Source organism: Glycine soja, chromosome 11 (assembly GCF_004193775.1).
Source record: "Glycine soja cultivar W05 chromosome 11, ASM419377v2, whole genome shotgun sequence".
NCBI classification, from domain to species: domain Eukaryota; kingdom Viridiplantae; phylum Streptophyta; class Magnoliopsida; order Fabales; family Fabaceae; genus Glycine; species Glycine soja.
Genome location: NC_041012.1, coordinates 43,433,971 through 43,454,398, shown reverse-complemented (window position 1 = coordinate 43,454,398; position 20,428 = coordinate 43,433,971). Strand labels below are relative to the sequence as shown.

General features: G+C 33.4%; 4 protein-coding genes across 7 annotated transcripts; 1 reads left to right on the top strand and 3 right to left on the bottom strand.

The window, feature by feature from the left end:
- The first annotated feature begins 429 nt into the window (after nucleotides 1–429).
- LOC114374602 (sulfite exporter TauE/SafE family protein 5-like) lies at nucleotides 430–3,571 on the top strand. 3 transcript variants are annotated; one of them, XM_028332265.1, is made up of 4 exons: nucleotides 430–1,341; nucleotides 2,427–2,561; nucleotides 2,650–2,873; nucleotides 2,978–3,571. In XM_028332265.1, exons 1-4 carry the CDS (start codon nucleotides 532–534, stop codon nucleotides 3,126–3,128), a joined length of 1,320 nt encoding a protein of 439 aa, XP_028188066.1. In that variant the 5' UTR covers nucleotides 430–531; the 3' UTR covers nucleotides 3,129–3,571. The 3 variants fall into 3 exon arrangements, with proteins under 3 accessions (XP_028188066.1, XP_028188067.1, XP_028188064.1); XM_028332266.1 differs by having other exon boundaries at nucleotides 431–1,341; nucleotides 2,650–2,811; nucleotides 2,978–3,188; XM_028332263.1 differs by having other exon boundaries at nucleotides 437–1,341; nucleotides 2,650–2,811; nucleotides 2,926–3,571.
- A 336-nt stretch (nucleotides 3,572–3,907) lies between these two features.
- Nucleotides 3,908–5,024, bottom strand: LOC114374603 (transcription factor ILR3-like). The gene is made up of 3 exons (XM_028332267.1): nucleotides 4,933–5,024; nucleotides 4,665–4,827; nucleotides 3,908–4,386 (listed from the first exon to the last, which is right to left on the bottom strand). The coding sequence occupies exons 1-3, from the start codon at nucleotides 4,956–4,958 to the stop codon at nucleotides 4,141–4,143; spliced, it is 435 nt and encodes a 144-aa protein (XP_028188068.1). The 5' UTR covers nucleotides 4,959–5,024; the 3' UTR covers nucleotides 3,908–4,140.
- Nucleotides 5,025–6,182: 1,158 nt separating this feature from the next.
- On the bottom strand, nucleotides 6,183–9,100 carry LOC114372927 (thioredoxin-like protein CXXS1). Of its 2 annotated transcripts, XM_028330492.1 has the most exons (4): nucleotides 8,983–9,100; nucleotides 8,711–8,903; nucleotides 8,328–8,450; nucleotides 6,254–6,729 (listed from the first exon to the last, which is right to left on the bottom strand). In XM_028330492.1, the coding sequence occupies exons 2-4, from the start codon at nucleotides 8,810–8,812 to the stop codon at nucleotides 6,577–6,579; spliced, it is 378 nt and encodes a 125-aa protein (XP_028186293.1). In that variant the 5' UTR covers nucleotides 8,813–8,903; nucleotides 8,983–9,100; the 3' UTR covers nucleotides 6,254–6,576. The 2 variants fall into 2 exon arrangements, with proteins under 2 accessions (XP_028186292.1, XP_028186293.1); XM_028330491.1 differs by having other exon boundaries at nucleotides 6,183–6,729; nucleotides 8,711–9,039.
- Nucleotides 9,101–13,793: 4,693 nt separating this feature from the next.
- Nucleotides 13,794–19,884, bottom strand: LOC114373574 (kinesin-like protein KIN-14C). The gene is made up of 17 exons (XM_028331062.1): nucleotides 19,687–19,884; nucleotides 19,294–19,527; nucleotides 19,060–19,204; nucleotides 18,523–18,632; nucleotides 18,311–18,430; nucleotides 17,942–18,145; nucleotides 17,322–17,531; nucleotides 17,141–17,215; nucleotides 16,704–16,850; nucleotides 16,460–16,595; nucleotides 16,248–16,357; nucleotides 15,427–15,588; nucleotides 15,110–15,339; nucleotides 14,775–14,856; nucleotides 14,587–14,691; nucleotides 14,375–14,479; nucleotides 13,794–14,261 (listed from the first exon to the last, which is right to left on the bottom strand). The coding sequence occupies exons 1-17, from the start codon at nucleotides 19,729–19,731 to the stop codon at nucleotides 14,082–14,084; spliced, it is 2,400 nt and encodes a 799-aa protein (XP_028186863.1). The 5' UTR covers nucleotides 19,732–19,884; the 3' UTR covers nucleotides 13,794–14,081.
- Between the last annotated feature and the right edge of the window lie 544 nt (nucleotides 19,885–20,428).

Sequence of the window (20,428 nt, the reverse complement as noted above, 5' to 3'; positions counted from 1 at the left end):
ACATACCAACTAACTATAATAAAAAGAGCTTGATGTTAATTAAGTACCTAAATTTAAATTATCTCTGGTTTTGTTTGTGTAACACATTGTTGTACTATTCCAAGGGGACGACGATAGTTAGTTTTTCTTTTTGGGTTACAAATGTAAATTTTCTGCATTAGCACTACTTTATATCAACATCTTGTCCTTTCCTCATATTAATTTTTTCGTGTTTCACTATTGCACTCCTCATAGATGTTACTAACAATGTTATTTATATCACAATTGTTAATTGTTATTATATTACTTTCACGTTATTTTTTCAAACAATAAACACGTTTTATTGTCCTTTTTTTTCTCTTAATAATATGAAAATAGGTAAAGTTGATATGATAAATATAGTATGCAAAAAAGAAATGATATGCATTTTGTTTTCCAGTTTCCATCCAATAAGAAGCATAGTTAACAGTTCATGCATTTCTCTATATAAAGGCATATTAATGCCCTTCAGCATGGCACACCATTGCCGAAACTCTCTAAAGTCAAAAGCAAATGAGTACTCTAAGTCTTACATTTCTAGTTCTCACCTTCTTCATTGCCTTCAATCCTTCAAATGCAAAACAAACACAACCCTTTTCAGGTATCCTCAATGTTGATCACTTCCTGGAAAAAATTTACCTATTGGGAAGTGAAGCACAATCCCAGATACTTCTTTCAGGCCCTTTGGTGCTTGCTGGAGTTCTTTGCTTCATAGCTTCTGCTATATCTAGTGCTGGTGGAATAGGTGGTGGTGGACTTTTTGTACCCATATTATCTATTGTGGCTGGCCTAGACCTGAAAACTGCTTCAAGTCTCTCAGCTTTCATGGTCACAGGAGGGTCAATTGCAAACGTTATGTGCAATATGTGCATCACAAGTCCTAAATTCGGCGGCAAGTCATTGATTGACTATGACATAGCACTTTCATCCGAACCATGCATGTTGTTGGGAGTGAGTCTTGGAGTTATTTGTAACCTTGTATTCCCAGAATGGTTGATTACAGTACTCTTTGCAATCTTTCTTGCTTGGTCTACCTCAAAAACTTGCAAAAGTGGGTTGCTTTTTTGGAAGGCTGAATCAGAAGTGATAAGGAAAAATGGACTTATTAATGAGGAACTTGAAAAGGGGCTGCTAGAAAATGAGACTATTGAACAAAGGAAAGTGTACATAGAAAATAATGAGCCAAAAAGTATTGAAGTGTCTCTTCTGGCTCCTCAAGGAAATAGCAAAGTGAGGATCCCTTGGTTCAAATTGGCGGTTTTACTTTTGATCTGGTTCTCCTTCTTCTCTGTCTATCTTCTTCGTGGCAATAGATATGGAGAGGTAAAGTGTCTTTTTTTCTTCTTCACTTCTGAAATGAGCAAGGTAAAATAAATACTTTTAATTATTGATAATAAAAAAATCAATGGCTAACATTTTAACATGTTTATTTATATATATATATATATATATATATATATAATAAATTGTTAGACTGAGATTATTTTCTTGATATTCTTTAAGTGAATCGCTCAAAACATTGAGGTTGCTTGTTATTATTTATTTATATATCAATCTGGATGTGGTTTAATTGAAATACTGAGATTGGAGCGCAGAAGCACCTCACCAAGTTTACGAAATCAAAGTTTGGCACTTCTTTTATCTTTTTTCCCTTTCTTCTTAGTTTTGAAGTCCCTTTCATCATGGAATCTTGAGTAGCGGAAAAGATCGTATAGTACTGTTATTTTACAAATCAGATAAGACAAGAAATACTGATTATTTTTCGCATAACAAATGAGGGTGGGGAGGATAAAAAGGTCATGACATATGGGTCCTATCTCAAACACTCTCTTTCCAAAGCTTGTGGATGGAAATGATTGCCGCTGGTGACTATGAAAGTGGTGATATATATATAATTAATATATTGCATAAAGCAACTTGGATTTGAACACAATTCCTTCTCTTCTATTTAATCATTAATTAATTTTTAGTATAAAAATCTCAACTTTTATAGTGTTTTAAAGTAAAATTATTTATTCATGAAGTTAATTATACAAATTTGTTTTATATGATTTCTAAGTAAAAATAATTTAATAAAATTTAAAGTAAAATAAATTATTATGTATATTTATCGCGTCTTTGTCCTTGTCCAATACCTATGTATTACCAATTCTGTGTAGATATTAATATTTAATTTAATTTTAATATATTGTCAGGGCACGAAATTTAACCTTGTCTGTCAATTATAGATCATTCTAGGTTTAAATTTTGAACTAATTATTATAAAAATCGATTATGTTCGAATATATAACAATTCATAACTAGATTATAGTATACGTTATGAGTGTATTTTAATTAAGTTCAAATAATATTTTCATATAGCATACATTTGAGGGACGATCCTTTAATCAGTTGTTCAAATTATGCAGGGAATCATTCCAATGGAGCCATGTGGTGTGGGATACTGGATTCTGTCATCGGTTCAAGTACCTCTTGCTGTGGTTTTCACTGCTTGGATTGTGTTTAGGAAAGAAAGCCTTCGAGACCGAACTCTTATTCCAAAGGTTATTAAACACCACAGATTGAAAAGTAGTTTTTTCTTCATTAATCTTCAGTTACTTACGCACTCTTTCATTTTCATTCTGCTCACAGCTACCTGATATGAAGGTGCCAGGTCTCACCAAAAAAAGACCATCAAATATACTTGTTTTTCCCTTAATGGCACTACTAGCAGGGATATTGGGTGGTGTCTTTGGAATTGGAGGTGGAATGTTGATTAGTCCACTTCTTCTTCAGGTTGGAGTAACTCCTGAGGTAAGTTCCACCATCATAAGCTTTAGTGCAATCTATCATCTCATGGTTGATTACAGTGACAGGTAAACTATTTAATTCAATTTACCAAGCAATTTTTTTTTTGTGTTTGTGTAGGTAACAGCAGCAACATGTTCATTCATGGTTCTTTTTTCTGCTACCATGTCAGGATTGCAATACCTGTTGTTGGGAATGGAACATGTACAAGCTGCCCTCGTCTTGGCCATAATGTGTTTTGTTGCATCACTGCTTGGGTTATTAGTGGTACAGAGAGCAATTCGGAAGTATGGAAGAGCCTCTATTATAGTTTTCTCGGTTAGTATAGTGATGTTTATAAGTAATGTTCTAATGACTAGCTTTGGAGCCATAAAGGTTTGGACAGACTATGAATCAGGAGAATATATGGGGTTCAAACTACCGTGTTAAAAACAGTTTTGCTAGATCAGTGTATGTATATCAGCCTTTCATGCCATCAATATCATAGATAGTTATGAATCGAGTATAACCTCGGACCTACTTCAAGAGTGAGAAAGGCACTAGTCCTACTTGACAATGTAACTAACTAGGTGGAGAGGATCCAGATCCTTATTTTGTATGACCACATATGTATCATATTACCAGGCCATGTATCCTAGCTTTCAAAACTGATGTTAAAATTGAGGACATGCTTGAACTTTTATGATATCCTCATTTATATGTCACGCGCAAGAACATATAAAAACATCCTAAAAATCATAATGAATAAAAATGTTCCAACTTCCAAGTTTGTTGCATCTTCTTTCAGGCCAAAATAAACGGGCAAAGACAAATTCTTTCCAAAAGAACTAACAAGCAAACTAACTGAACAGGCCATCAACGAACCAACATCCAAATGGAAGAATTCCAGAAAAGTATTTGATGTTCAATAGCATTTGTTACCAGAATTATCAAGAAGAAAACTCAATATGGCTGAACCCATAGGCTTGTTTGCATAAACTTTTTCATAAACAGTTAGACAAGAAAATAAAAAGTAAAATGGATTAAACTTCTTTCATAAGTTACACTTCTACTTTTTCAAAAAGTTAGACGAGAACTTTTTATAAAAGTTGATGTACATAAGTTGATTTTAACTCAACTTTAATTAATTTTACTTTCTTATTAGAGCTTACAAAACAAGTTTATTCAAACTTAGCCTATAACTGAAAGTTAAATAGTACTTATCAAAAAGTTGCCTCTACTATCAATAAGATTTTCTTTTTTTCTCTACATTTCACAAGAGCAAAAGAAATAAGACAAAATGAAAAGATAAATTCCCTTTCTCCATTAGACCAAAACACAGAGCCTTTTGGCAAGTTATGCAACTGGGGGCCTGAGAACATGGTCCTGTGAGATGTCAACAGCAGCAGGTGGTAAAAACTGCCACATGGCAACTCCTGGATAGCCCATGAATGGCACCAGCTTGCTACCAACAACTTGTCCTGCAGAAGGAAACGCAGGCAGAAAGCTAGGTTGTGAACTCAAGGCTATAAGCTTCTGCTCAATGCTATCTTTCTCTGCTTTTAGTCGCTGCTTCTCATCCCGAAGCTCATTTTTCTCGGCCTTTAAAAATTAAGATCATAGGTGAGGTTCACCATCATGTGTATAAGAGGAAGGTTAACAACACACTCTTTATTATTAATTAAATTTTATCAGAAATTACAAAATTACTAATGAAATTCATCAAAAGAAATATAAACTACATAATTGTGTGGTTTTCAATAAATTTCAGCTAATAATAAAGAGTTTATAAAAGAATGTGAGAGTTTGTTGATAGCATTTTTTACTAACTAAATGAGCATGCCAAGTACCATGTTATGCAGTTAAATAAGCTTACACACCTTCAATTCATTAATTTTCTCTTGTAGATTCTCAGAGGACTCTCTCAGCTTTTGAGCTTCCTCTCGTAACTGAGACACCACTCGAACTGCGTCACTTAATATAACAGCCTTGTCCATTTTGAGAGGCATTCCAGGGCCCACGATAGACCACAGTTCCATAAACCTTAAAAACATTGTTCAGAACAAATCATGTGAGAGAGATTAGACAAAAAATAGAGAAAATAGAAAGGTAGATGCAAGGAGGATGAATGAAGTAGAGTAGAGATGCCTGTCATTGAGTCGATCCCTTCGCATTTTCTCTCTACATGCTTTGGAATCAGATGACCTCAAACTGTAATAGGATTTTATGAACAAACTAATGAGATGATAGAAGAAACAAAGAAGGCTCTCTCATGCATGCACAAAAGATATTGATAGGTAAAAAGATACAACGATTGTTTTTGGTTTAAAATTACAAAAGTATTTTTGCGAATTCCTATACAAAATTTTACATTCTAATGCATAAATTGAGAAGAAAACATTTGTTACTTCTTGAGTCAAAAATATTTTTAAGCTCTTTCAACTTTAATCCAAAATTATACTAGACAAAAAACATGGGAAACAAAATTACCTTTACAGGATATTTTTTATATTTTCGATACCTAGAAAAAATTACTTTTGCAAAGAATAGATTATGTGTTTTGTTCCCACAACTATTTTTCTTGCAAATTCTTTATCAATTTCGGAAATCGTATAATTCTTTAATTTATTCTTATTCAACAAACTATATAAAAAAAATGATTTAATCATTTTACAATCGCGATGATATTCTTCCTTTATGTGTGTGTATATATATATTTCAAATTTTATTTAAAATTAAAAATATTCTATGTGCTATGTAATATTGAAAACATTTGGATTTAAAAAAAAACCATAGATTTCTTCTTCCAATTATGCATCCCAGTCATTTCTTAAATTAAATGTTCCAATACAAACTTTAGATTTTCACCTTTAGGATTTATTTTCCGTATCAAACTAAAGTAAAAGTGATTATATATGTCTATTAGGTTTTATTTTCAAAAGCAACGCATCTTTTAAAATTAAGCATATAAAAACACAAGAATCCTATATATGTTTTGACTAAAACCTTAAGTTATGATTTAATGCAATTCCATGAATACAAGTCCAAATGGCTGATAATAGGGTCTAGCTTTTTTTTTTGTTGATAACAGGGTCAAGCTAAAAGCATAAAACAAATTAATTAGTTTAATATAGTAATTACTATAATGAAATTCAAGTAAGGACTCAGAATAACTGTATAGTTTTTTAATCATTTGCATTGAGCTGAATATCAACAAATTAATTAGGACCAAGAAACATGGATGTCTACAAAACATCAAATTCATATCACTATTCAAACTATATTTATTCACAGGTGGACAAAATAATGAACCAACTCATTCCTCAATAATGGCAGCAAACATGCTTATTTTCCACAGTTAAAATCTAACATCACTGGCGAGCTAATTTTGCAAGAAATTGGTGCATTCGCGAACCAGTTCATACATTATACTCACACAACTGATTAAGTCACAGTTTCATGCCAATGATATCTTGAAAATATACATATATATTTCATTTGCGAAAGAACCAATAGAAAGACAGCAGGACATAACCCTTGAATTCACAACTAGCAGGGAAAGAGCACCATAAATCCACAGCAACCAAAACTATGAAATGTAAAATTTTGGCTGGTACAAAAACTGCCGATATTAATCAGTAACCAAAGCATTGAGCTTATGAAAATTGGAAATTACACTTGAACTGATATTCAGCATACAAAAAAGCTTCGACTCAGATGACATAGTGCAGTGCAGGACCACAAGCACATATCTCGCAACTTGCAACAGTAGAATATCATACAGATGCTTAACTACGCCAGTGAGACACGAGTGGACTCAGCAAGCCCATCTATCCTTTTCTTTATCTCTTCTGGATTAGCACCAACCACCTTCTCCACCACGGCACAGTCCTTCAGAAACAAAAATGTTGGCATTGCCTTTACATCCATTTTGGTGGCTACCTCCTGATCCCCCAAAAAAAAATCCAATATAAATTGTCATGGTCAATCGATAACAAACCTTTAGAGAAAATATCCAAGAATTAACTTTTTTGTTTCAATGCACCAAGCATGAGAATAATATCAGGAAAGTACGCCATCTAATCAGCAAATTATGAGTACGAGTAAGATTGATTTAACACGTTGATCAGCAAAATATCTATATATCTACATAGTTCTTTGTTGAGTAGCAAACACCAAGTGTGAAATTTTGCTTCAAATAATCAAATCCAATTCAGTAATCAAGCAGTGCAAGTTGCTCTCTTATCTTAAGGATTACAAACATAAAAATAAAATACTAGGTAGATTTCTACCTTTTGATCTTATGCACACAGATCTGAAATATATATTGCTCAATAGCAAAAGCAATTGTTGAACCATATTACCAATCAACGTAGCTCCAGATAAACATTTTAAGATCATATTAAATAGTTAGAAGATTCAATAAACATTTGACAAGAGTCACAAAACAGTCCATTTTCACAAGTTCTACTAACCCTGAACACCCTCCTTTACTATCCAAATATCCTATTCCAACCAATTATTGTCCATTTAAAATACAGCCAGTTTAAAAAAGAATACCAACCAAGAGAAAAATAAGAACAGTTTTATCAATGGAAATCCATGCATAAGTGGTCAAGGACACAAAACAGGACTTGATTGCATATAATAATTTATACAATACTAATAGAACAATAAATTAGAGGTGAAATTCACAGTATATTATTAGCAGATACTGACACCATATATGCACTTGCCTATTTCTTGTTAATTTTGGACTAGCAAGTTAGCAAACATGTACGATTTAATGGGTCAATTCAATATGAGGATATCTAACTCAGACAGTGTACCACTTGTTCTTGCACATAATATGGCTATTTGCTTTAGTAATTTTCAGAATGCACTGCGGGTGTTCCTCTGTTGTAGAGCTATTTTTTAAGGTTCGTCCATATAAAGGTTTTGGCATAAACAAGGAGAATAAAATTTTCTGGCAGTGTACGACTTTTGTCATTAAGAAGGATGTAAAGGTCAATAAGATTTTCGTAGACATAATTTTTTATAAAGCATTATTGCATCATTTATGTCACTGACCCTACCCAGTGAAAATGGTTAGCATGTGGTAGTTGCAGTGCAATTTCTGCAGCATTTCTTTAGTGAGTGTGGTTGGAGAGGAATGCTCATAAATACAAAAATTCATGCTGAAATCAGAAAAAACAAATCCGAATATTGATCTCAAAAGAGACTACACCCCACATCCTGCACATTCACACAAGCAGAAAGGGGACATATAAGAAAGAGAAAGTAGTAATAAACTAAGAGATCTCATATTCATACTACAAAATTACACCAATAACTTATTCAGCATCCATCTTTTTTTCTATCTCTTTCCATCACACCTCCCTTGTTATACCACATCACTCTATGATCTCCCTATCCCTCTCTTGTTGTACATTTTTGTTGTATAAATATAGATTCTCATAAAACTAATGATGATGTGTTCAAATACGAAATCAGCAGAAGTGTATGCATTTACCGATCACGACGTTTGAAAGGGAGGAAATTACCTTGACTTCATCAACATCAACAGTGAGAAACAGAACATCCGGATAGCTTGAAGCCAGTTCTTCAAAAACAGGAGTCATAGCCACCGATGGCATGCACCATGAAGCAGTGAAGTGAACAACAACCTATGTTGATCCATCCCACAAAATACATAAGCCATAAGTAAATATATTAAATATCTTGTTTTCTATCCACAAACAAGAACAAGAAGAAAGCCAGCAACCCAAATTAAAACAAACATAGAATATCAAAAATACAAAAATCAAAGTCAAAATGGATTTTGTAAATAACTTGAAGCTTAAATACCCCTTTTGCACACTCTTTCCAGACCAGGGTGAAAGAAATTTAAAAGATCCAAATTTTGGCATAAAATGAGTGGTCTTACAGGACTATTCTGATTGGAGGCCTGGTTGACATGGAACTCCCAAGATTGCAAAGAATCAATCAGCACCACCTTTGAATTGTTCTGCTCTGTTGTGGCTTCCATTCTCTCATCCAACTCCTAATTGATGAATTGACTCTGCCCCAAAAGAGGGAAACTTTGCAGCTTCCTATGTTCAGCTAAAGACTGTCTTAATCTGGATAAATAAGGGTGATTTAGATAAGAGCAGACTTCATCTTTTAATAATTTATCTTCAATGGATTAGGAAGACCCACCACACCAAGTACCCTTCTCAGTTCTCACACAACTTCATTTGCGAGCCAACAAGTAGCTTCTTCTTTCTGCTACAAAACAAAGTAAAAAAAAAATGGTAGAACGAAACAAAGTAATACTAGTAGAGTTAAGTTCAAAGTAAAATGTTGTATCATAAAATATAAAGAAATTAAATTTTTTATTTAACAATATATGTGTCCTTCACCAAAAAAGAAAAGAAACTTCTTGAAGTAATTACTGCACAATTATAATAATTTAACCAAAAGAAAATTATGTGCAAAATTCAAATTCAAAATTTAGGGGGTTTGGTTTGCTTGTTTTTTGTTTTAGTTTTACTAGAAATAAAAAATGGTGATGAAAATGTATTTGGTTGGATTTTTGAAAATATTTTTATTAAAAATATTTTCTCAAACGAACCAAAAACTGAAAACAATAAAATCTCATTTTTAGTGCTTTAGTTGAAATCAGGAATTTGATCTTGGTTAAAATGAAAACACGATGAGAAGGAATATAATTTTAAGCAAATCTAAAAATATATTTTCTTTTGAAAACCCATTTTATTTTTATCTCTTGAAAGCAGAAAACAAGAAGACAAACCAAACATGTTTTCAGTTTGAAAACAACAACAGTTCTCAAAAAATGAAAACATGGAATGAAAATGGAAATCAAATACACTCTAAATGTGTATGTGACACCCTCTACCCCTCACATATATATTAATAAAGGAATAAAAATTCAAATATTAATTAAAAGTATTTTTAAAACATTTTTAAATACAAGCTTTTCAAATGGGTAAAAGGCTCACATTCACTTTCTTCTACATCATATTCAAACTTGTCCAAATAAATAATAAAGTCATCTCGACTCAAAGAAAGTCATATAAGTCTCATACAATTAATATAGAACCTATATCCTAATGTCACATCCTATCAGAGCGTGGTGTTCCCGTGTCCTCTAGCATGAGGTTCTTCATAGTCATCCACCTATTCATCTGCTCCCCCGAACACAAGTTCAAGATCATCACAGGATCCAAACACAACAACACACAGGGAGTGAGTTATCACATTCCTAGCTAATAGAGAAACAAGACAATTAAATATACATATTATATAAATGAGATACCACTTGCTTAAACATAGCTCACGTAACTTCACCACTTCGTCATTCAAAATTCACTTTTTAATTATCAATCACATTACACAAGAATCCCACACTTCGATCAAGATATAATAACACATCAATTAGCAAGCATATGCAATAGTTATGCTAAGACTCAATTTTATATGCAATGTGGTACCATGTCAGTGAAAAACCACCCTGGGGCGCTTAGGAGTACATAACAAGACACACCACACAATGGGTTTGTCAGGTCACTCTCACTAAGTAAGATCATAGGGAGACCAGTCAGGGTCACGATGTTTTGCGAGAATGCTCCAACCATATGAGATCAACATAGGCTTAAAGGAGCACTCAAACCCGGTGACCCCCAAGGCCTACACTCCGAAGAGTCCGTCAGGGCCTCTCCCTCCTGATTCAGGTCCAACCCCTAAAATAATTTTTTTTACATGCAGACACTGCTCATGAATTATACAATACCCACGACCTTACACTCGTGTTTTAAACACGCTCAACACAATTGCGCTACGATTTAACACTGGTTCCTAAATAGGAAACCTACATTTTCTCTTTAACACTGCGCATCAACGCTTTTCTCAAGATAACGTTGGTCGGGTATTGTACAATTCATAGCTTACAACACAAGTAATTTCACATCAAGTGTTAACTACACACTTATCCACAACTAGAACTCATTCACAATTTCACATCTCATAGTGTCACAATCCACCATCACATGTTTACACGTATCTCACAAATTAACACATGTTCAACTTTACACTTATACTCAATCTCAATAACAATATTATAATCTCAAAGCAACATGTTATTCTACAATTCATCACATACTCACAATTTGAATTATCATTTCATATCCTCAATATAACAATTTATATAAAAGACTATCACAACATGAGGACTAAAACCCCTCAAATAATATTACACAATTATATCCAAATCATAGGTCCAAATATACAAATATCAAGAGCACAATTTATCAAGCAATTTTCATCAGGACATCAATATTTTATTTATAATCATAAAGGAAAAATTGCAATTTAACAAACATCCCAAAATAAAATCTCAATTTAATCCTCTAGGGATCCCTACACATGTTCTCACTAATCCCCAACTGTGAATAACTCATCCCTTACCTCTAAGCGGGCTCACGTGTCTTCAGCCAGCGATAGCAACATCTCTAGCGGTTCCCGGAAATTCTTTCAATTATTCATCCGACTGCTCCGATAGAATTCCCAAACGTCAGAGAGACGGAGAAGAGATTGAAACCTCCACTTGTACTGTCTTCATACGATTCCTTTTTCTCCCTCCACGAATATTATCTCGCAAATCCCAACGGTGGAAGCGTGCGGAATTGAATTTCGAACAACATATCCAAATTTCACAATAATCCAACGGTTAACGAAACCGGGATCGTAGTTTTACCAAGACAGCTCTGGATTTCTGCGGGAAAGAAAAAGGCTACAATGCGAAGGGTTTTTCTCTCATTTCAGACATGATATCGAAATTCCCAACGGTAAGAATGCTCGGAATTGTGTTGCGAACATGATACTCAAATTTCACGACGATCCAACGGTGAACGGATTCGAGATCGTCGTTTTTCTGAGACTGGTTTGGTGGGCTGCGGGAAAAAGAAAGGGTTTTGAGAGGAGAAGGGGAAAAACGAAAATGAGACCAAAAGGAGGCAGCTGACTTAACATAACTATTTATACCTAGGATACTCAGCCTATTATTGGCTCTATATTTATTTATTTATTTATTTATTACTAAAAAGCTTTTTAAATTTATTTACGAAAAATTGGGATGTTACAGTGTATATATCATTATTTTTTACCACGAAATAAAAATATCTTATTTTCGATATTTAGAATCCTTGTTTAAGTTTGTATTTTCTATTGGTAGTGTTTAGAAAAATATGAAGAAAAAAAATAGATTCTGAAAACAACTTATTATTCTCACAATTTTTTTAATTTATTTTAACAATTTATTATATAATTTACAAAAAAAATATTTTGAAAATTTATTACAATAAATTTAATAGTTAAATTTATAAAATAAATGTTTGTGATATGAATTTACCAGATAAACACTTAATAATTTTTTATCAAACAATTTTAATACTTTAAATATATTCAAACTAGAAAACTATATAAAAAAAAAGTCTAGCATGTGTCATTGTTTTTCTTTTTTTCTAGAAAAAAATATGGTAACTTTTTTGTTTGAACGCAAGGTATCCTCAATAGAAAATTAGATACTAATATCTTACATTTATTTTTAAAAAATGAAACTTCCAAACAAATATTATTTTATTCACATAATTTTAAAATCAAATTCCTAATTAAAAAGTATGGTAATTATCTATCAATTATATTATATATACCGAAGCTATAAAAAGCAAAATCACATCTAGACCACTACAATTAAAAAATACCGGGCCTTGTCCCTATCGCAAGTATTTCCTTCGACTGTCCACTGTGTAATAATAAGTAGAATAAATTAGAGCAATTTCTCCTCACACTAATTACATATGTATTTTCTTGTTTTTTATATACTACACAAAATTCCTTTACACTTGCACCTTCTTCTTTGTTAACGGTATTAACTCCATTCATTTTTTAAATCATATGATAATCACTTGACTTTTATTAAAATTTGAATCTCAAAATTATATTTTTTTTTATTTCCACCTTTGGTTGCGTGAAGAAGACAACCGAACACAGTAGCACGAGACATAAATTTCTCTCTATTTGAATGACTTAAAAATCATCAACAATTTTAAATTTTTCTAAAAGTGAATTAAAATTTAATATATATATATATAACATCGTTATAATAGGAAATGACAATATAATGATTTTAAAAAGAAAAAAGATATATGTAAACAGAATAAACCTTGGCGGACATTTATGTAATAAGTAACTGAATTTCTATGAACAAGAGCATAAAAGTTATTGTTATCGAAAAAAAAGAGCATAAAGTTCACGATAAAAAAAAGATTGATGGTAATGAGCTGTGTTTTGTATTTATTTTTTTTTTATCATGGAGCTGTGTTTTGTACGAAAGCAATCAAAGAGATTAAAGAAAAAGATTTGGGGAATCTGTATTATGTAGAGAATCCATCCATCATATGGACTCCTCAGCTTTGTTGGGTTCAATGGGCGCCCGCTGACTCCAGAAGCTTCTCCAATAAGCGTTATATTATATGAACAAAGAAAATATTATTCCTTGCCTCTTTTCAAAGCATAAAGAAAGTGAGAGAATCGTAAATAAATAAAAGAATCATACTTTTATTAGCACGGATATCTCCCTAATAATCGATTCTATTTTAGCCAGAATTATCATAAAATGATAGAGTTAACTCTTTTAGAGCATGTTTAAATATTTTTTTCTAGAAACACTTGGAAAAGAAAAAAAAAATGAAAAAATAAAATAAACTTTTTTCCTATTTTTCATAAACTAAAATTAGCTTGTAACAAATTAATTTGTAGATACTCTCGTGTATTAATTTCTTCAAAAACAATTACTTTTAACGTACGTATAAATTAGTTTGTAGATACTCTCTTAATTAAAAAGTATACACAATAAAAAAAATAGTTTCCCACATATCTCATTAAATCAACACTTTTTATGAACCAGAACCTCGTCCGCAAAGAGCTGTTGAGTGTTGAAGACCCCAAAATAATGTGACCTGGGTGAAGTTGCAAGAATAATCAAATGGTTAAGTTTTACATAGAAATTACAATCAACAAGCTGTTTCAATAAATTGAATATAATAATGTCACAACTAAATGATAATCAGTTGTTGCACCCCTGAGGCTAAAGCTTAGCCTCTACAATCAATTTTATACAAGCTCATTTCTCTAAAAGTTAACACAGTTACATGGGTCAAAGACAGCTTTTATCCCATCCAAAGCATTACAAATGACAGTTACTTTGGTTATTATGGATAATGAGTATGGCCTCTCTTTTAGCCGCTGCTCAAACGAGAATCAAGGGACCGTGTGGATGTCTGACGCCGCGGGATACCAATCTCGCAGGCATTCACTCCAGCAGCAAACCGAAGAGAGCAAAGTGACTCTCCAGTTGAAGATGGATCAGGTGAGATGTTCACAAACATCAAAGTTTTGGAATCCCCACCAAGACATGGCTGCCAATGGATACAACCAAAAGCAAATTACAAGTTTGGTTCATGTATCTGAAGTATATGTCAAAGCAAGTTAATTTTGAATGAGGAATGCAAATTTTCATAGCTTATCATACCTGGAGAAGGTATGTCAATTTTGAATTCCTAAAGGGTACATGCTCCTGTTTCTTTGCCAAAGCAAATATGACATCACTCAAAGAGGAGAGACTTTTGTTGATAGCCTGACATAGATAAACATAGCAAAATTCATTACCTGTTTATTAGTAAAAGACTTAAAGTTTCCGACATAGAGCTCAAGTTAATAAAATAAAATGAATCAAAGAGACACCTGAGTTTCCTTCAACCGGTCCCCGGTTGCCCCACTCCTGGACAGTCTTTCACTTCCAGCCAAATCAATCAGGTTTAACACACCTTGCACTTGTTGGTCAGTGTTCTATAAACGAGAGAAAAGTACATCAGGAAATGGTGTCAAGATAAAAGAACAGTAAATATACCAATGTATGAAAAAGTCAGTACCGAATTGGTCCCAGATATACGCAAAGTAAAGACAAAGTGACTTCGTGATGACTGTTCATTCATGTGTGTTCTTCCTACAGACCTGGAACAAGAGGGCACATTGAATCTGATATATTAAAAGTCACATTTTCTAATGCAGTCAAATATAATGCAATTTATTTTGAATTTAATTTAGTAGAAACATGAACAATATTGGTCATCTTAAATTGATATGGAAGGAAGAGCACAAGTTTTTGCACAGCTGCAAACGCTCATCCTGAAAGCTCATTCAAGCATCTTCATATCGCAACAGAAAAACTAAAAAAGCATTTTGCAGATTCCGAGCATGACTTCACCTGCTTTGTGCTGCCTGTTGCAGAAGAGATGAAATCTCACTTGCACTAGAAACGTTCTTTATAGTGAGGTCTGAAACATGTGTGTTTCCGTTGACATCGTGCATAATAGTGTATGGCTGCTTTCCAGAAACAGGAACACCGTTTTCTATTCGTGTTGAGTCAATACCACTTGACCGATTTGATGATAACAAATCCCTGAGGGTCTCGTTATATATTTCCAATACTGAAGCCTACAAATATTTAACAAAATTTCTCATTATTGTTTCCCCTTATCTATTTAATATTATTATGCATCTCCTGAAAATAAGTATATTAACCTGCATTTTGAACGTCCACCCCTGATCCTTCAGGGACTGACTTATCTCGAATATCTGTTCTAGAGAACGTGGTATCAACCCCTTCAGATCGGGGGCATCCGGCCTACCCATCATTGTATAGGTTTTTCCTGAACCTGTCTGTCCATAGGCAAAGATACAGACCTGCCATAACAAACCATAAACTGTCAGGCCAGGCATAGTTTATCTTGTAACAGAAATACAAGGAGGGGGATTAACAATTGTCTATTATGGAGTATGGCATACTATATTCTATTTTTGTGATGCATTTCATGAAGAAAAAAAGGACTTTTTTCAAGAAACAAACCATAAGCCGCCAAAACAGCAAGATATCAAACAAAATATGATGAGATATAGGCCAGAGTTCATATTAAATAGAAAAATAAATCAAAAAAAGAAAAATATAAGCTTAACTTCAAGGACAAATAGTTGCATTTTCTGTTAAAAAAAGGTCGCAGTTGCCAGAATTTACTAAATACAGAAACTAAGATAAAGACCAGCAGAACACAGAAGAAAGATTACAACAACCAACACAATCAAATATCAATTCCCACAATGAGATGCAAAACCAACAATCAAACATATTGTTCTTTGAAAAAGTACAATACCACACAATAACAAAAAACAAAAAAACCTGAAAATGAACCGAATAGTTTACACAATTTTGATTTTACTATCAAGTAAAAAGTGCAAGTATTTTACTGTCCTACTATATCATAAAGTTTCTATGCTTTATTTTTGCCTATTTTCTAAGAATTAGGCCCCTATCATAATGAACCAAGAGGAGGCAAATTAATAATCACCTTGTATCCATCAAGCGCACTTTGTACCAGCTGTGATATCTCAGTGAAAACATCTTGCTGAGAAGCCTCATGATTAAATACCTTGTCAAATGTAAAAGGGTACTTCTGCCCTGTTTATCGTTAAAGGATGAAATTATTATATTTGCATAAGCACATAAACTACATGAAACTATTAAGCATTAGGGAAGAGGAGAAGAAGCTTGTGCCCTTACCACTCTGTAGTAATTCAATACCCCGACCAAGAGCTTCTGTTGATGTGGGATACGAAACAACCATGTCTGTTCCAGGACCATCATCCGGTAGCAAAGGTCGGACACGGCAGAACACGCGAATATTTCCTTTTAGCTCCTACATAGAGAAATAATTATATACTACTGAACTATTGTGCTAAACAACTGATAGGGGGAAAATGATTTAGGTATGATTTTCAGCAAACAAAATGAAAAAAACATTTACCAGGATAGTGTTATGCAATTTTTTCCTTAACTTCTCCCCTTCAATTACTTGGAATTCTTTCTCTGCCAGTCGTTCCTGGAGTTCACATATAATTCTTTTCTGATCTTCAAACACTGTTCTTGTTTCTGAAGCAGATAAATCAGCCATCTAACAAGATGAAAATAATAGTTTTGGATGTAGTTAACAAAATATGGACAAACTAGATACTAGCAAAAATCAATAAATACTACTAACAAGAATATACAACTATGAAATAACTAGCAACTACTAGCAAAAATAAATTCAAATATTTAATAATTGACTGATCCCCTGTTAAATTTTAATGAAGCATCTTACAAGGAACTTGGTTACAAACAAACAACCATAGCCTTATCCCACATTATGAGGAAAATAATTTTTTTTTTAAAAAAGCGCACACACACACACAACCAACGTACCTTTGACTTCTCCCTTTCTGCAATCAACTGCTGTTGCAGCATATTTATTTGGTCCCTTTGAGAAGAACATGTCCCCTATAAAGAAAGCCACTATCTTTTATAAATCTAATGAACACACGTGTGCATAATTAATAAAAGCATCATAATAACCAAAAGGAAGGGACAAAACAACGCCACAAACCTCAAGAGCGTTTGTTTTAATTGTCAAGGTATCCAACTGCGCACATGATTTCCCTGTGTATTCTTTGTATTTTTCTACATCTCCCATCAAAGTTTGTACTTGTAGCTGTTGGCGATCTCGATCATCTCTAATTTGTTTTAATTCTTCCCGAAGGCATTTGAGTTCATTTGTTAACATTTCTTTCTGCTTTGCAGCCTCATCCTGTGAAGCCTGAGAAGAAAAAGGTAAAAGCAACAGAACCAGTCAACACAAATAGGAGAGTTACTCAAAATGACAATATGGAGTCAATAGTAATACGAGCAAAATGTAAGTCCAAACTATTAGCATTTTACTGCTCTTCACAAAAAGTTTACTTGTGCCATGCCAACTCAAAAAAGTTTTATACAAGTTGAAATTTCAAGTGCACACATGAAGGAGGATGTCACTGCCACCACGATCCATAGAAGAGCTACAAAGCAAGTCCATAATACCAAGGTAAATCAATTACTCATTTCCCTTTCAATGCCTAAGGCGACACTCGATGGAAAACGGCATTTGACTTGATTGGAAATATTATAAAATATTGAAATTGTGGGAAAAATTTCAAGCATTAAAATCAATAATCAAACAAAACAACTTACTTTAAGAGATGCCAACTGGTCCTGTAATGCCTTGTTGTGGCCTCTCACATTGCTAAGGTTCTCAACAATGGTTGCTTTCTCCGTCTCCAATCGTTTATGTGCCTCATTAGTTATTTCAAGATCCGACTGAAGGCGACTATTGTACTGTTGCAGACTCATATTATACTCTTGTGATCTTTTGTACAAGTCCTCATTTGAAATGGCCTGCAAAACGCAGCAGAATCAGAAGTAGGGTACAAAAGTTGGTAAGCGATAAACATAATATAGAATCTACCAATGTACAATAATTCTAGGGTAACTAGGTTGGGGATTTCAATATTGAACAGATAACTGTAAATTGGTTTAATTTCAATTATAACATAGAATTACCTTTCTCTCAGCAGTTGATTTCTCTTCCCGAACTCTCTCAAGCTCAGTTGAAATAGAAGCTTGCATCTGCTCAGCTGCACTTCTGGCTTCCTGTTCTTTTCCATAACAAGCAATAGCTTCCTAGTTGTCAAATCATGAGAATCAATGTCATCAGGCAAAAGAAAAAAATCACTGGGGATATCCACTCGCAATATTGCAGCAAACAACCTTACCAATTTATCTGACGCTTCCTTTGCAATTCTCTCTTCTAAAGAGGAAATTGTCACCCTCAAATTAGATATGGTCTCATCCAACTCTGCAATCTTAATTTTCATCTCATTCTCTGACAAAACACAAATGTGTGAATATATTATTGAACAACTGTTACTTTGAGATTTGAGATTAATTTTTGAAATTACAATTGAAGACTACACAAGCACGCTGGAGTTTTAATGACTCGACAAAAAACAACAAAAGTATTTAATAATTTTGGGTAGAAAAAAAATCTTGCTCTAGCAGAATAAATGAATGTGAACAAGCATTATTTTCATTCAGTGATCTAACTGCAATTTCCATAGTGTACAACAATGCATAGTAGCTAGAGTTGTTAAGCCTTCTAAACACTATCTACTAGATTGGAGCAACGGTCACATAACAGACAACACTATGTTCAATGCTAGATGCTGAAAACACAAATAAGTCACTCCAAAGTAGAAAAGTAAGCTAGTATCTAAAAACATGGATATGAAAGTGTTTTCAATAAGACTGACCAATATCAAGGCATTTCTTCTCAGCAGACTGTAGGTCAGTCTGAAGCTTCTCTTTCTGTAGGATATAGCCTTCTTCAACTCTCTTAAACCATCTAACGCAGAGTTTAAGCCTTTTAATGAGATCACCCATCTGGTCCATTTTTTTCTGCAAAATTAAACCACTCGCTCCAATAAGCTACACAGACAACAAAAAACAGTAATTAAATTGACAAACAGATTCAGTTAACCAGAAACCTTATTATCATAGCGATTCTCCTTCGTGTTTGTCTTCTCCATCAGCAGGGCCTCTACTTCCTCTTTGGTGAAGTCAACAGTGCTACATTCGGAACCCTCGGCACCGGCACCATCATTAGCATCTGCCTTTAGAGCACCCAAGGGAGCCCTGCCTCTGCCTCCCTGTCGCTCCATCCTCTCCGATCCAATCCTTCGACGCTTGTCGGAGAAAACTTCTTCAGTGGCCCCCTTTTTCTGAAACAAAAACACCGTTAGTGATGCGAATCGTGTGATACTATCATCGAATTAAAGCCTAGTTTTGGATATTCTGTTGTATTTTTCCTTCTTCTACCGTACGTGAAAGAAAGAAAGAAAGAAAGAAAGAAAGAATGAATGAGAGAGAAAGAGGCTTACATTGGAGAGGCTGCGAGGAGGTCTGTTCTCGATGCGGGAAGCCATGTGAGGCTTCGGAGGAGGAATTGCTTGGATTGAGATGTGGGAAGGAACAGAACTGATGCTGGTGGTGTTAGGGTTTACGGACGGAAAGAGGAAGAGCGTAGTGAAATTTGAATTTGGATGGGCGGTTCAACAAAAATGCGCTCCTGGGTCTCTTTTTACTCCTCTTAACTTATTACTTATTATTTTGAATTGAACCGAGTTGAAATCCGGTTCGGAAGTAGGGCCCTTTAGTTTTTAAAATTAATATATTTTGAATGTAACGGTCGTGTTGCACACTGAGTCCCCAGTAGAAAAATATTTTTCTTGTAGTGGGTTATTAATTAAATTACGTTTTCTAATATCCCTTTAAATATATTTTTTATTAGCTAAAATTTATTAAAAATAATAAAATTTGATGAATCCCACGTCATATTTAATTATCATCTCTCTTCATATTATAGTTTTCAATCAATTTTTACAAATAAAATAGAATATGTTTGAAGAAATATTTTTAAGATTATATTCCTAATTTATTTAGAAATTATATTTGATTACACTTTTAGTCCGCTAGCTATTATGATATATGCAAATTAGATCAATTTTTTTGGCTGTAAGCAAATTACACCATTGAGTTTTTTGGTATCTTAAACATCTAATTTTAGTGTGTTCGATTAATATATTAATATTTTATTTGTTATAATGTAAAATAATAGGAGAT